Consider the following 16,228-nt stretch of genomic DNA (forward strand, 5'->3'; position numbering starts at 1 on the left):
AGAATTTATTGAGGCCAGGAAAGCTCCCAGATTGTTGGAGAAGGGCAAACATAGTACCCATCTTTAAAAAGGAGAACAAAAAGAGGACACCCAGAGAATTATAGACCAGTCTCCTAACTTTGACACCTAGAAAGATACTTTACTGGAACAAATTAATCAACAATCGATTGTAAGCACCTAGAGGATAACAGAGTTACAAGTAACAGTCAACATGCATTTGTCAACAACAAATCATGCCAAACAAACCTAATTTCCTTCTCTGACTGGATTACTGGCCTAATGGATAGGGGGAAGCTGTAGACGTGATATATCTTGGTTTTAGTAAAGCTTTTAAAATAGTCCGAAGTGACATTCTCATGAGCAAATTAGGGAAGTGTGGTCTAGATTAAACAACTATAAAGTAGGTGCCACACTGCTTGAAAGACCATACTCAAAAAATAGTTACCAATGGTTTGCTATCAAACTGGGGAGATGTATTTAGTGTGGTCCCACAGCTGTCTGTCCTGGGTCCAATACTAATCAATATTTTCATTAATGACTTGGAGAATGGAGTGGAGAATATACTTAGAAATATGCAGATGGGAGGGATTGCTAGCACTTGGAGGACAGAATTAGAATTCAAAATGACCTTGACAAATTGGAGAACTGGTCTGAAAGCAATAAGATGAAATCCAATAAAGACAAGTTCAAATTACTTCACCCAAAAAGGAAAAAAATCAAATGCACAACTACAAAATGAGGAATAACTGCCTATGTAGTAGTTCTGCTGAAAAGGATCTGGGATAGTGGATAGTGGGTAGGATAGTGGATCACAAATTGAATACGAGTCAACAGTGTGACGCAAATACAAAAAACACCAAAATCTTTCTGGGGTGTATTTACAGGCGTTTCAGATGTAAAACATGGGAGGGAACAGTCCTGCTCTACTAGGCACTGGTGAGGCCTCAGCTGGAGCAGCATGTCCAGTTCTGGGCAACACACTTTAGGGAAGATGTGGACAAATTTGAGAGTCCAGAAGTGAACAAAAAAAATGATAAAGAGCTTAGAAAAATCTGACCTCTGAGGGAAGGTTCAGAAAACTGGCATGTTTAGTCTTGAGAAAAGGAGACTGGGAGGAGCTCTGATAAAAGTCTTTAAATATGTTTGTTAAGAGCTGTTATACAGAGGACAGGGATCAATTGTTCTTTTGTCCACTGAAGGTAGGAAAAAGAGTAATTGGCTTAATCTGCAGTACGGGAGATTTAGGTTAGATATTAGGAAAAAACTAAATCAAGATAATTAAGCTCTGAACAGGCTTCCAAAGGAAGTTGTGGAATTCCTGTCTTTGGAGGTTTTTAAGAACAGGTTAGGCAAATACCTGTCAGGGATGGTTTAGGTATATTTAGTCCTAAATTAGTACAGGAAGATCGACTAGATGACCTCTGAAGGTTCCTTCCAGTCCTACATTTCTATGGATTCTATAAATATCAGAGAAGCTATAAATGAATCTTCAGGAGAAAAAGGTCTCAAAGGACCAGAGCTTCTGCTGAATGTTTGTTCCATATAGGAATATAACCCACAAAAATATAGCTCTTATTTACAAGTCTCACTGAAGAGAAGTACTTAGACACCAGTCTTTAATTCAGAATTAATAGTATTGTGTGGGCTAGTATTCACATTTAAACGAGACTTCACCCATTTTAGATTAAGTTAATACCCACGATCAAACTAGTGTTCGGAATGGACTTACTGTTACTATTAAAATCACAAATTGCTGTGGTATTCATCAGTGGGGACAATGACAATTCACCAACTTGCCAAAATCCAAGTGTTCATGTTCCTGGTAAAAGCAACTGACCCATCTTATAAGTCACCTTAGTTATCAAGCAGTACCAATCCAAAAGCTCTACTATTCTACGCTGGTTTTTCAGTGTGTTATGACACATACTATTCCTTTCTTACAACCCTGCCAGATAAAGTGAAAAATGCAAAAAAGTTAAAGGATAAATATTTTCCATCTAAGAAGAGGATTATACTGAAAAAGATTCCCATAAACAACTCACTGAGCAGAGACACATTTATACTCTCCCAAGAACATGAAAATGAGTAAGAAAGAACTTGGTAGATGAAGAGTATTAAAGGCCTAGCCTGAACTACAAAAAAAAAAAAAAACCACAAAAAACACAACCCACACAAAACCCCATTTTTACATACATAAGGTATTTTTAATTCACCCTATTTCACTGGTAAACAAAACAGATTCTCTTCTTTAAATGTGACGCTATCAATATCTACATAGTTAATTTTTTAAAAAATCAACTACTATTTTCATGTACTACACATGCCCCCCAAGTACTCTGCCAATGCTGGTGGTTTTACAATCTATTAGTTGTTATAGAGGAAGACAAAATTCAGGCAAAGGTTGTGGGAATGGAAGACTACATATAATTAGCCTGGTCCTGGGGAAGACAGGTAAACTGTTAGTTCTGGGGGTTTCTAGGTTTTTTAAACTATACGTGTAACCTATCCCACCAGCCCTCAACTAGCCAACATTAAATGGCTAATTTCTTGTAGGCATCATGGCAGAAGGGGGTCTTCAGGAGAGATTTGAATGTGCGGTAATGGTCCTGTGGACAAGCTCTGCAAGCACATTCCAGGCATAGGGGGAGTTGGCATGAGAGACAACATGGAGAAAAGAATATGGATGTACAAACACATTCTTATTTATTAAAATGCATCCCCCTCTCCTGCTCCTAAACCAACAGGAGGAGATTGCAGAAGTTGCGACGCAATGAGGTCTAGTGGTCTGAGCACATGACTAAGAGCCAGGAACTCCTGGGCCACTGACTCCCTCTGTGGCTTTAGCTAAGTCCCACTGAAGTTAATACACCTTTGAGGATCACGCTCTTAATGACCGGCTAAGTGTTGAGGCACCATAATCCAGGTGCATTAAATAATTATAAATTCAAAGCAAATATCATGTATTTTACAAAAAGGCAGGTTAGAGCCACAAAAATACATAGAGTATCTACCATAACAGGGGGTGTTCATGTAAGCAACAAATACAAAATATGCATTCAAATATCTCAAGTCACCATCCCTAAAATTTACTTAGTGAAATTCCTTTGTTTACCTTGAACAGCTAAACCAGCCAGATGAATTGCTTGTTCTAATGTGCAAGGAATGTTTCCCTCCAAGATATCTTTCTTCAACTGCAAATAATACTGGTATCTACAACAACAAAATATATGTGTCAGCTTTTTCCATTTTTGTTTCAGTACAACATAACGAAAAAAATCTTTTGAAAGCCAATGAATTTGCACACATATTTCCTTCCAAATCCCCTCCCCTTCCCTCACTCTCTCACTACTGAGGACACCACAATCCTCCTTGTCACTCAGTCCCATAACTTAGTGTTCATCTTCAACTTCTCCCTCTCCCCTCACACTATAGGGTATCCATATCCCGCCACTTCTTTCAACACATCTCCAGGATCTGCTCTCTCCTGCCTGCTCAGACATCAAAAACGTACTCACATCCTCCTCATCATGCTATTTAATTCCTATAACAGCTTCTTCTCATGCCTCTGACAAAATCACACCCCCTTCTCTTCAGGCCATTCAAAACACTGCTGCTGGTCAAAACAATCCCTGATGGTCAATCTGACATCACTCCTCCCTTTGAATCACTTTGATTCTCGCTTCTCCAGTACATCTATTGCAAGCTATATGTCATCCCCTTTAAGTCCCTACATAATCCATTCCCTTCAACCTGGTCTCTCATCGAATTTATCCAACCTGGTCTCTACCTGTGTCATCTCCTCCATTCATCAATTACATCACTTTCCCACAACCATCTTCTTGCATGCCATTCCCTACGCAGGGAACATGCTTTCTGTGGAAGTCCAGCAGCCACCAGCCTCTTCTGAAAGTACTTCTTTAAAACCTACTATTGCTGTAGTAAAACCTATATAAACTTAACCAAATAAAACATTTATTTAATCTGAATACAGATATTTTTAAAAGTTTAAACTTCCTCATGCTGTACATTAGCCCTTGCTCAACATTGCAAACACTTAAACATGTGCTCAGCTTTACTGACTGGAGCAGTCCCATCTGAGTCAAGTAAAGCACACAAGTTTTTCAGCATCAGGGCCTAACTGCATAGTTTTACTGGTATTGTCCCTGTCCCCCTAACTGTTTTGCTACATCACATTGAACAATAGTTTAAGAGTTCCTGGGGGCAGGGATTTTGTCTTCTTACATTTCAGGAGGTACATCATGCCATTAGAAACAATCAATAAACGCATGTCAGACTAAACACAGGAATACAGATTTTTTCATCTTTACCAAAAAGACTGTTAAACACAGCAACCTTTTAACGTATTCTCTACTATTTTCCCCTCTCCCACAAGAGCAGAGCCATGTGCTATATGACAATAAATACCAGTGTTACATAAAATCACACACAAACAGAGCTGGGACTAAAATCCTTTGCTTCAAAAACACACAACACCCTTTGTGCAAAAGGAAATCACCCTAACCAGGCAGTAGGTTTCTTGTTCTTCCTGCAGGACACCTGCTAAAGGAATATATGATGATCATACAACTACCCCATCTAATTATTGGCAACTTCCCTCCAATATGGGCCTTGCACTCCCTTGGCTACGCCAAATATACCACTTGTTTTAAACACTCTTTGGACCAGATTCTGATATAGAGCGGGAGTAAGTAACTCCATGAACTTCTCTGAAGTTAATTCCCATCTTAACTGATGTGAATTAGGTAACAATCTAGTCCTTTATATCTAGCTGCCCAGGGTATAGGAACACAGAGTTTGCACCTGAACTTGTGTCTTGTGCATGGCAGTATATTACAACATTGCTGAGCTACTGCACCAGAAATTTACAGCCTCTGTGTCTGCTAAGAATGTCTATATTAGAAATACTGGCAGTTTCACCCCACTGAATTAGAAAACTGCCTAATCAAAGTGAAAGCTTTTACTATTTTGATCTTGCTGAAACAATTCCTGATACATCAACCTGTGGAATCCTATACCAAGTTTAGGACCTAATCCAATACCTGGAGTTGATCAGGCCCTTAAAAACCTGGAACACAACTGAAAAAACAGCCCACCATGCATTTTAACCTTTTATAAAGAAAACAAGTATACAGCTTTTCCCATACAAAACGAGAAGCAAAGTCAACAGGCCTTGTCTTGCACTGTATAATATGTTGGAGCTGCAGAATGTATTCTGAGCCACCCCACTGCATTGAAGCATAGCAGCCTGTAATTAATGTTGTGACAGTTCTCAGGGTAAACAGAACTGAGAGCCATCTTGTTACTCCTCTGCCTTCAGTGTGAGGGAGTCTTGCTTGTGCTTAACTGGTTGTCAGCTCCGTGAAAACACAAGACTATTAGCCACCCAAACACGCTCCTCTGGGCTATGCCAGCCCTTACTCTGCCTTGCAGGTTAACAGTACATGCACCCCAGTCCCCAAGTTCCTTTGAATCATTGCTCCTACATAGTGTTCACCCCTTATCCACTGAACATTCATCGAAATACACATTTTTCTGGGTACCCAGGACAGTCACAGATATGAAGGGTCCATGCAGCAGCAAAATAATTTTTAGTCTTCTAATTGTTAAAAGTAAACTCCTGAACTACAGCAGTTCACATTAAAATAAGTGTTTTCCACTTCTGTGAGAAACTAAATTTATCACAGATAGTAACTGCAATACAGCCTGCTACAACAGTTTCCTATTAAACTCTAAATATCGGGTCTGAATGTGGTCTCAGCCAAACTGGTATAAATTAGAAGTAACTCAGTGAAAGTGAAAAAAATAAATCACACTGGTGTAAACACCATGTACATTAAAATAAGAAGTGGAACAGCAGCTGGGAAAAGGTGAATCAAATCTGTTTATCCTTACCTCCCTATTGAGGCTATGTAGACACAGCCCACTGGTTTAGATGTTTAGAATTTGGCTTTAAGGAAAGATTCAGGTTTTTTTTCATTTCTATTTGTACAGAGTCTATCCCAATTCGTTTACATTTTTGCATTTCTTTTGTCTATAAAAAATAAAATTATAAAAGAGTGAAGGTACATTCACCATATGAAGAGCTAATCAGTGAACATGCTGAACTGGATTCTCCTTTACAATTAACAGCACTTCCTGGCACTTGTGCCTGTGATCAGTGAATACACAAAGCTACAGTGGAAAAGGATGCACAATTTCCTCTCTGATATCCATCTTTATTGTCTATAATCACACACACTTTGCAAATATGGTTTATGAATGCCAGAGAGTGTTCTGACAACAGGACAACCTGCCTCTATGAGCCCTTCAGGTGGTAAGTGTTGGATTGGTTTCCTGAAGCAAAGTATTGCTCTGAAAGAAAAATCTATAACAACTGACAGGCTGATCATGCAAGCATGTCTGTGAGTAACTTTACTAGGCACCAATGGACTCATAAGATCATTGGGAAAATTCATCCCAAGAGTAACTCTATTATTATATAGTCTAAATACACTAAAAGGATAATAAATGCCACAGTTTGGGCACAGTTTCTGCCTTAAGTCTGCATTTCCATTTTTACAAAGTTTGGAAATAAGGCAATTATGTCTACTTTAAGATGACCCATACGTTAGAATGTTAAAAACTGAAATTAAAAACATGTGCAAGTTACCTGGTAATCTCCTGCTGAAGCTGAGAAACAGTAGGCACATAAAACACCACTCCAAAATATACCGTTGGCTCCAAAGCATATTTGTCCAGTTGCTTTTTTAGAGGCTTGTCCAAATCCACCCACCGGCGCTGGTTTTGCTTATTGTAATACCACAGACTGAAATAAGTAATCTGAAAAAGAGGGAAGAAATTCAATGATCAAATCATGTCAGTATTGCAATACCAGATAAAGTGCATATAGTGTGAACCTGGCACTGTCTCCAGCTTCACAAAAGGCTAGAGATACAGGACTAAAAAGCATTTAACACAGGAAGGCTTTATAAACCTATAGTCTTAGGATTCAAAACTGCCAGGAGTACTGAAATATTTAACAGTAATCGCATGTAACAGTAATAGCAATTTTTAATAGCATGCCATATTAAATATTATGCAATAACAAAACAAGCCCAGGTAGTTGAAGAAAACACTTTTGGTTGCCTAATATATAAATTAACAGCCCTATTCCCAAAACACTACCACCTTTTATTACTGTGAGCATGCTCATTGACTCTGATAAGACTATTCACATAAGTAAGTAATATTCTTGCTACTAAAAGTTTACTTTTCATGATGCAGCATTAACTTCATGATGCAGAATCAGACTCATTCAAATCTAAATTTCACACCATACAAGAAATGATCAATAATGTCTCATTTGGCAGCCTTTATTCCTGTGAATAACAATTTCAGAATTGGGTCCTCAATGAGCACGGACCTGGGTATAAAAGGTCAATCTAAAGATCAGACAAACCATCAGTACTTTTATTATAATAGTGATTAATATATGGCATCAATGTTGTGCATTGGTATCAGTGGCAGTAAGGAATTTCCCCAAGTGGTTTATGCACACGCACTGTTATAGATGGTGCGGGTAGAAACACCTATAGACTACCTAACACTTTTCTTTAAAAGGCCGCGCTTCCAGTTAATTTTGCAATGTTAACCGCCAGGGCTGAAATATCGTATGCCAAGTGTCTGCCTCAAGTTGATTTCCCCCTCATCCTCCCCATACTGAAAGGGTCAGCCATTTCTGAGAATGAGAGTAGGAAAAAATGTGTTCACCACTCTAGGCCAATGGGAACTACTGGAAGCCGCTGCTTCCTGCAACCCCCATTGGCCTGGAGCAGCAAACCACAACCAGTGGGAGCTGCGATCAGCCGAACCTGCGGATGCGGCAGGTAAACAAGTCGGTCCGGCTCGCCAGGGGGCTTATCCTGGCAGGCCGCATGCCAAAGGTTGCCAATCCCTGCTTTAGAACCTCCATGCTTTGGAGCAGGGACTTGAAATTTGTCCAGGGTGTTGACTTGGTGTCAGAGATGTGCCTTTTGTGGATGTGCTAATGGATGAGGGACTCACCCAGGATGTAGGAAACCCTCAGTTCAAGCCCCACTTTTCTTGAGGGAGAGAAGCGATTTGAACAGGGATCTGTTGTCTCTCAGGTGATTGCTCTAGCCACTGGACTTTAGGATATTCTTGTATGGGTGTCTCAGTCTCTCCTATTGAAGTTGTTAGTTAACTAATTGAATAACTAAATATTAATTGGGCAAGTGAAGAGTTAAATAGCTCTATAGCCTAATAGATAGGGCAGTGGCTCTCAACCTTTCCAGACTACTGTACCCCTTTCAAGAGTCTGAATTGTCTTGTGTACCCCCTAGTTTCACCTCACTTATTCTCTCATTTTTACCATATAATTATAATATAAATATTGTACTTACATTTCAGTGTATAGTATACAGAGCAATATAAGCAAATCATTGTCTAGGAAATTTTAGTTTGCATTAATTTTGTTAGTGCTTTTACGTAGCCTGTTGTAAAACTAGGCAAATATCTAGATGAGTTGATGTACCCCTGGAAGACCTCTTAGTACCCCCAGGGATACACATACCCTGGTTGAGAGCCACTGAGTTAGGGCACTCACCTGAGAAGTGGCTGATCCCTGTTTAAATCCCTTCTCCCCCTCAAAAGGGAGGGAGGAGGGAAGAGGAGTTGAATCCAGGATCTTTGGCGAGTACACTATCCACTGACTAGGCTAAACCTTATCAAGAAAGTCCTCCTCCCCCAGCTGTTTTGTTCCTGGCTCCTCATGCAATTTAGGAACACCTATCTTCCCTGGTTCTTGGATCACTAGCAGAGATAGACGCCTCACTGCAGTCTACATTTAAGAGCTTATCTCTGTGACTGGATTGCGGTTTGCACACATCCCTGCGGTCAGCATCTCCCATTGGCTAGCTTAGTCGGCTCCCTGCCTAGTATGCTGGCTTTGTGGATCGCAGTACGAGGTACCAATCTCTCCCCATTTATTGTACAGGGCACCTAGGTGTCTAGTTCAGGCTTTCCAGATTGCAGTAATATACTGTGATTTTCTAGGGATCTAAAAGTCAGGGGCTGCGATGCTCAGAATCATAATGCCTCGGTCCCTTTAGGGGTTTGGACCTAAGGTACTATGATGAAAGCACCCTAGAAAAACTCAGGAAGATAATTTGGGATTCAGTATTGCATGCCTTCCTCATGCTGCAAAGAACACACAGGGACAAAGCCACACACTGAATGAAGAGGATAAAGAAGTATTGAACAGGTACCCATTGAATGAGCCCACCAATGTCCATTGTACACTGAATGAGGCATGGATCCTGTGAAAAAAATTGTAGCTGATCATGTAATTAAAGAGCTTGTCCACACAAACAGCTAGACCGTAGGAAGTGGGGATATGGAAGTGCCCCGCATTAGTCTAGAGTGGACTAAATGTCTGTGTGCACCCTGCAGATGCGCATAGGCTTTGACTGAGACTCGCATCAGCAAGGTACATAAATTACAGGTAGTGTGCTGCAGGCCAGCGTGGGGCAGAGCCCCAGCCCAGCTCGCCATCATCTAATTGTTCGCATAGACAAGCTCACCGACCATATACTATAACGTGCGCACACACAAGGAGCTGAAATAAAGTTACATGACAACCTTAATTATGGCATTTCCTAACTTCTGACTGCTAGAATTTGCTACCTTAGCATCCTTTTATGTAAAATTACATTAAAACAATGTAAGGTAGATGAACTACAGGAACACAATTACAATAATATAGACTCATACCTCAATTAAAGTTGAGGTATAGGCCAAGCGCTGCCAGATCCCACCTGCTGCTGTGATAAGCTTGTGTATATAAGCCTATTCTTACTACTGGTCCAGTCCATCTGCCCAGGTACTAATGCATTTAGCTGGCCTAGCAATTATAGTAACAGCTAGGGGCTACCACTAATCTTTAGGATCAGTGCAATGTTTAAAGCTGGACATTGAAACCTAACAGTATTTTGGTGACCACTACTGAACCAATGCAGCCTACTGTCAAAATGTGTGTGTCTCATCTCCCCGAATCATATGAACATTTATGAAAATTGACCTTGTGGAGATACGTGACAATGCCCAGAAAACCATTTGACTGGGTTTGATCTGTAGACTTAATCTAAACCATGAAAAAGAAAATGGATTGTTATTTAAAGGGGGACCGGAGGACCTTGAGATTTGGGCTAAATATGCCAAAATTTTCAAACCTGTCAGACCAAAATAAGCATCTAAATCTATATTGAATAAGTATCTTGGTTTTTCGGAGGTGCTGACTGCCTGAAGTTTCCACTCAGTTTCTTCAAAAAGCAGGCCACTTATGTTGTTGCATAAAAACAGATCTAAGTTGTTATGACCACAAATAACGAAATGTGTCTACTCTTAAATATGATTGAGTATAATTGTGTGCATTTAAATAACCTCTCCCTGCCCCCAAAAAAGTGTACACTTGAAGGCCCAGTATAAACAGATTAAAGCCAAATAAAACACTCTGCCAAATCCTGTCTTCTGAGTCACATGCAAGCCTTCTTTTGGCTTCAAGGGTAGCATTTGGCCCTATGAATTCTCAGTAGAGGTAGTGCACTCTGGAATACTGGTGCTGATTAAAATAGAATCATTTTTTACTCATTGCTAAAAGTCTGTTAATAGTAACACAAGACATTACACAATCCTAAAAAAAGTGACATGACATAATTCTTAAAATATGTCAAGCTTCTGAGTTTAACACTGTAGTGAAGTTTGTTTATTATAGCAACTTATTCGTCATTTAACTCCTGGGCAGAAAATCAAACCTAGATAAAAAGAACTGTAGAATTTCCACTTAACTATTTTCCAGCTAATTACTTTCTGCATTATAGAAAGAAATAGCAGGGCTCTTGTATAATTGTGGAACTGCTGGCAAAAAAAAGGCACAGTAAAATTAAAGGAACTAATAAAATAGGTCTAGAGAATACTAATATGGAAACCAAAATTTTAGGTGGGAAAAGGTTGCCTCTATCGCCTACATGCATGCCACCTTGCTTTGAGGCAATGGGACTTCACAAGCTAAGCAGCTGGGTTTGGTCAGTATTTGCATGGGAGACAGAGACACAGTTCTGATGATACAGTAGGTCGTGATCTACTGTACCTTCTCCGTCAGTAGAAAATTAATGGTGCTAAAAGGCAAGGTCTTGTTGGCCTTGTACATGAAATATAAGCCCGAGGTCTCAATCATTTGATGGTCTCTTAAGAGACCACAGGAAAAACTGAGCTTGATTCTTAGTGCTCTAGCCAAATTCTAATTCTGGTCATCTCATTCTGCCTCCCTCAGTTCCCCCTATAGCGTCAACTGGAAACCATAGTTTTTTCTGCCTATGGCAAGAGCAGCACACAGAGCCTCTCCCCTCCCCGACACACCACCGAGGAGCAAGACCTGCTGGCCACTTCCGAGGTACAGCACGGTGCCAGGACAGGCAGGGACTCTGCCTTATCCCCACTGCACCACTAACCGGGAGCCACCCGAGGTAAGCCCATGCCCCAACCATGAGCCCCAACCCCCTGCCCCAGCCCTGAGCTCCCGCAAACCTGGAGCCCCCTCCTGCACCCCAAACCTCTCATCCCTGGGCCACCCCAGAGTCTGCACCCCCAGCCAGAGCCCTCACCCCCCCACACCACAACCCCCCTACCCCAGACCAGAGCCCCCTCTCACACCCTGAACCCCTCATCCCCCACCCCAGAGCCTGCACCCCCTCCTGCACCCCAAACCCCTCATCCCCAGCCCCAACCCAGAGCCCACACCCCCAGCCAGAGCCCTCACCCACTCCTGCACCCCAACTCCCTGACCCAGCCTGGAGCCCCCTCCCACACCTTGAACCCCTCATTTTTGGCCCCACCCCAGCACCTGCACCCCCAATTAGAGCCCTCACCACCTCCTGCCCCAGCCCAATGAAAGTGAGTGAGGGTGGGGGAGCGTGAACCACTAAGGGAGGGGGAATGTAGTTGCAAACCAGATATAATAAGATCTCTACCTGCTACTGTAAATTGGCTCTGATTGTCAATTTACTCTATTTTCAGATGTCTCCAAACTCCACTAACACATACACTCAACCATCAGCACTAAAGAACAGATACACAGCCTGCTACAGTACAGACTGGCACTATCCCCAAAATAACTACTTTTGACATATTTTTCCCCCCCTCAGGCACAACATAGCATGGTGAGAACACAAGACAATGAATTAGTAACAGCTGCAGAAAAGTATGTGGTATATTAAATTTTGAACTATAAGGTTTAAAAAGACAACTGATGGCAAACTACAAGAAGGCAGATGGAAGTTAATGGATCCCAAAGTAAGCAAGTGCTGATAAGAAAACCCCAGTACAAATCCACTGACTTATGTTTATCAAAACATTTTTAAAAACAGAATACGAGGCCATTTCTGCAAACATTTGCTACTGTATAATGCTTAATACCATGAGCAGTCCTAAACTAATTAATGCTGTTCACAACAGTAACCGTCTGCAGGACTGAGCCCTAAATTAGTTTGCTCAATAGTTACTGAAGCTGCTTGAAATTGGAAATACAATATTTTGGAAAAATCAACAAGTTATCAATTAACTAAACAGAGTAATCCTATATCCTTTTCAGCTTGCTCTTCTATTTTTGTTGTGTTCCGCAGTCGGGGATTTTGTCTCTGATACAAAGCAGTATTTAGAGGCATCTCTTTTCTAGTACTACGGTACAACATATGCCCATTTCAGTCTTGTACATTTTCTAGTTTATATTTTGGTTTTTTCCTGAACAAAAAGCCAGATTAGTGCAGTACAAAATACACAATACAGTGGTTACAGCAAGACTGGGATATGTGCCAATTTCCAAATTGTGTCAACAGCATCCAGCCCTTGGGGTCAAATTCATCTCTTGTACCACTAGACTGAAGCTAATGGAGTTACAATAATAATAAATGTCTCCCTTTAAAAAGGGATCTGTGTGAACAAAGGTTCTACTTAGCTAAGGATTCTATAAGACCAGTTTCACAATTCAGCACTTCAGGTGTAAATAAATCAAAACATTATAAAGAGGGAACATCATCAGATTTGTGTGGGACTGAGGTAAATCTGAGTTACTGGAGAGTTCTCCAAAATGTTTAACCTTCTTTTCAAAACTAATTTGTGTATGCAAATACTCTGTCTTTTAGTGGAAGTCAAGCATCTGCACCTGGCCAACTATGCATTTAATGGGCCATCTAGCTCAGCAGTTCTCAAACTGTGGGTCACAACCCCATTTTAATGGGGTCGCCAAGGCTGGCATTAGACTTGCTGGGGACCACGGCTGAAGCCTAAGCCCCACTGCCCAGGGCCAGGGTCAAAGCCAGGGTGGCGGGGCTCAGGTGACAGGCCCCGCACCTGGGGCTGAAGCTCTTGGGCTTTGGCATTGGCCCCCAACTGGGGCAGTGGGGCTGAGGCTTTGGACCCCCGGCCCAGGATGTCAGGCTTGGACAGGCTCAGGTCTCGGTCCTCCTCCTGGGTATTACCTGTAGTAATTTTTGTTGTCAGAAGGGGATCACGGGGCAATAAAGTTTGAAAACCCCAGACCTAGCTTATATATACCATGCGTGTATTTGCACGTGCCCAGTCCACAGTACATGTATTCGCGCTGGCATGGGAGGCTGATCGCATAGGCTAGGAGAGACACTGCCTCTCCAAACAGCCAGGCGTAACCCTGCCCGCTGCTGTGACTCTCCCTGCATGTGGCTCCAGTCCTCTGGCTCCAACCCCACAGTGCTCCACTCCACCTGCCTTCCTGCACTCTGGAGCTGGGGACGGTGGGGTGAATGGCCGCCCGCCCCAAGGGCTGGGGTCACACCTCCCGTGCTCAGAAGCTGGGGTTGCGTGCCGCCCTCCCTCCCGTGCCCCAGGGCTGGGGCCGCGTGCCCCTGCGTTCCTTTGTGGCTGGGGGACTAGCTGCGGGACTGGGCCGGTGGCTGCAGGGGTGCGGTGTGGTGGTGGTGTGGGGGGGCTACGGCAGGCGGGTTAGGTGGAAGAGATGTGGCCTGGCAGGGACAGGGGCGAGCATCCCCCAGCTGGCGGTTCACGCATCACCCAGGAGTACTGGTGCTTTTTTGCCCAGCCCCAGTGCCCTGAGACCCCACTCATTCAAATACCTCTTTCTTAAAGAGCCACTTCTTTCATGTAAGCTCTACAAACACAACTGATTAAAAGGGGAAAAAAAAAAAAAAAAAAAAGAGACTAAATTAACACCTGCCTCCAAATCGCCCACTACTTTCTGTATCCCTCTGTTACGATCTATTCAGGCAGGAATGGTCATTACTTGTCTTAAATTCTGACAATATTCTCAGCACTGTATAAGAAGTGACAACCATTGTCCTTTTGGCTGGCACTTTAGGATGTGGACAGCAGCAGTGCACCATGTTTCAGCCCACAAGCCTATTCTCTAACCCTACAACATAAATTGTGAGACTGGGTTTTGAAGCCATCCAAGTTGCACTGTGGATCAGAGCATTCACAATAGAAGGAACATGCTGGGGTGGCTGGTACAGGAGAGAATTTGGTAAAGTATCATAGTTGTCTAAAACAGTGGTTTCAACCTGGGGTCAATGGACCCTTGGGGGTCCGCAGACTAAGTCTAAGGGGGTCCAAGAAAGGTTGTCATTACCATAGAACAGCAGTTCTCAACAGGGGTCCACAGACCATGTCTAAGATTTCCAAAGGGGTCCACACGACCATTCAAAATTTTTTAGGGATCCACAAAGAAAAAAAAGATTAAAAACCACGGATCTAAAATAGTCGGGAATCACTGTAGTGGGTAACCCCTTTAAAGTGATGGCTAGAGAAGTTGCCAATTTGCTTACCTCCCGCAGTTCGAGTCTCTGAGCCACAGCCTCCAGGCTTTCCTGGCCGGTGCTCTCCACAGAAAGAGTGAACTCCACATATTCATTGTTGAGCAGCTGGATGCGGGCCACCAAGCAGCTCTTGCTGGACACTGTGTAACGTCGAGTTCGTTTCAATTTGAGCCCAAAAGGTAACGGCATCTTTCCCCACGGCCAGTGATGAAAAGGTATCACCACACCGGAAAATGAAGGGAAGTAGCAGTCTTCTCCCAAGCAATAAGGAGCCCTGAAGTATCCTGCCAATCAACCAGCGGCAGCAGCAGTAGCCATTAAAGAAGAGCAGGTCCTCCACCAAGCTCTAACTGGAGGGAGTTTCCACAGCAGCTCTAACAAGGAGAAGGGAGAGAGTCCAGAAGTGATTTATTTGAAAGGGGAATTGGAGCCATGGGAAATCCACACAGACTTACGTTTCCTAAATCTACATGGTCAACATTTTTCTCCTCCACTATAGAGAGTGGAGTGTGCTCTACAACAGCGAAACAAGAATGAAGATTCCCGGTTTGCTACAGACTCTTGGAATGACCTTTGGTAAGTCACAACTTCTTGATGACTCTGTCTTAGTCATCTGCCAAATAGCATAATGAATTTTGACCAAATGCGGCTGACATGCTTTAAAGACAAAACACGGCTCTAAAACTGCTAGGTATTTCATAAACTGGATCAATACTTGGATGAGACACCTTTAGGAAAAAAGTAGGTGTCTCAAATATTTGGGAGGGAGAGTCACTAGGTGGCACTGTTTTCTCCAACTCAGGACTAAATCTGTGCTCCAGTATTGTCCTAGGAGCACCATGCTATTGGAGGCTCCGTCTTGGACAAAATGCAGAACCAAAACACAGGGTCATTAGAGATGCCACAGTTTGGCGTGTCATGTGGTGGTGGGTTTTTAGTTTAGAGCTGGAGTGAGGGAATACTAGCCAGATTCCCATTCAGTTCATTATATTCCAGCTCTCATTTCCCCCTGAAGTTCGTTAGCTACAATATTCTTTATTTCCTGTCCTAAACATCCGCACTGTGCTTCAGGTTGCTAGTACTTGCCATAGGGTCCTCCCCTCCACCTCACCAGAGGGGACTACCTTTCAGTGATGGTTGAAGCAATTCTTTTCTAAATCTCCTCAAAGAGAGACTTCTTCCAGGAAACCTATAAACCCTAACAATTTCCTTGACACCATCCATTGCTCCATGTCTCCCACAAACAATTTTCATGCTACCTCCTAAGCGCAGAAAACCCTCCATAAATAAGTCTGGAAATTTACGACCCTCTTTCCAGTACTTTCTCACAGACCACTCCCTATAAT

The 16,228-nt window shown here is 42.5% G+C and overlaps 1 protein-coding gene across 1 annotated transcript in view; it reads right to left on the reverse strand.

Annotated features, from left to right (window-relative positions):
• Window positions 1–16,228, reverse strand: part of PTPN21 (protein tyrosine phosphatase non-receptor type 21) — a 60,601-nt gene that overhangs the window by 39,551 nt on the left and 4,822 nt on the right. The window contains exons 2-4 of the mRNA XM_077819235.1: window positions 14,892–15,256; window positions 6,671–6,840; window positions 3,113–3,210 (exon numbers count right to left, since the gene is read on the reverse strand). Of these exons, the coding sequence (XP_077675361.1) occupies window positions 3,113–3,210; window positions 6,671–6,840; window positions 14,892–15,071 (448 nt within the window). The 5' untranslated portion in view covers window positions 15,072–15,256. The remainder of the gene's footprint in view (window positions 1–3,112; window positions 3,211–6,670; window positions 6,841–14,891; window positions 15,257–16,228) is intronic.

Source organism: Eretmochelys imbricata, chromosome 6, assembly GCF_965152235.1.
Source record: "Eretmochelys imbricata isolate rEreImb1 chromosome 6, rEreImb1.hap1, whole genome shotgun sequence".
NCBI classification, from domain to species: domain Eukaryota; kingdom Metazoa; phylum Chordata; order Testudines; family Cheloniidae; genus Eretmochelys; species Eretmochelys imbricata.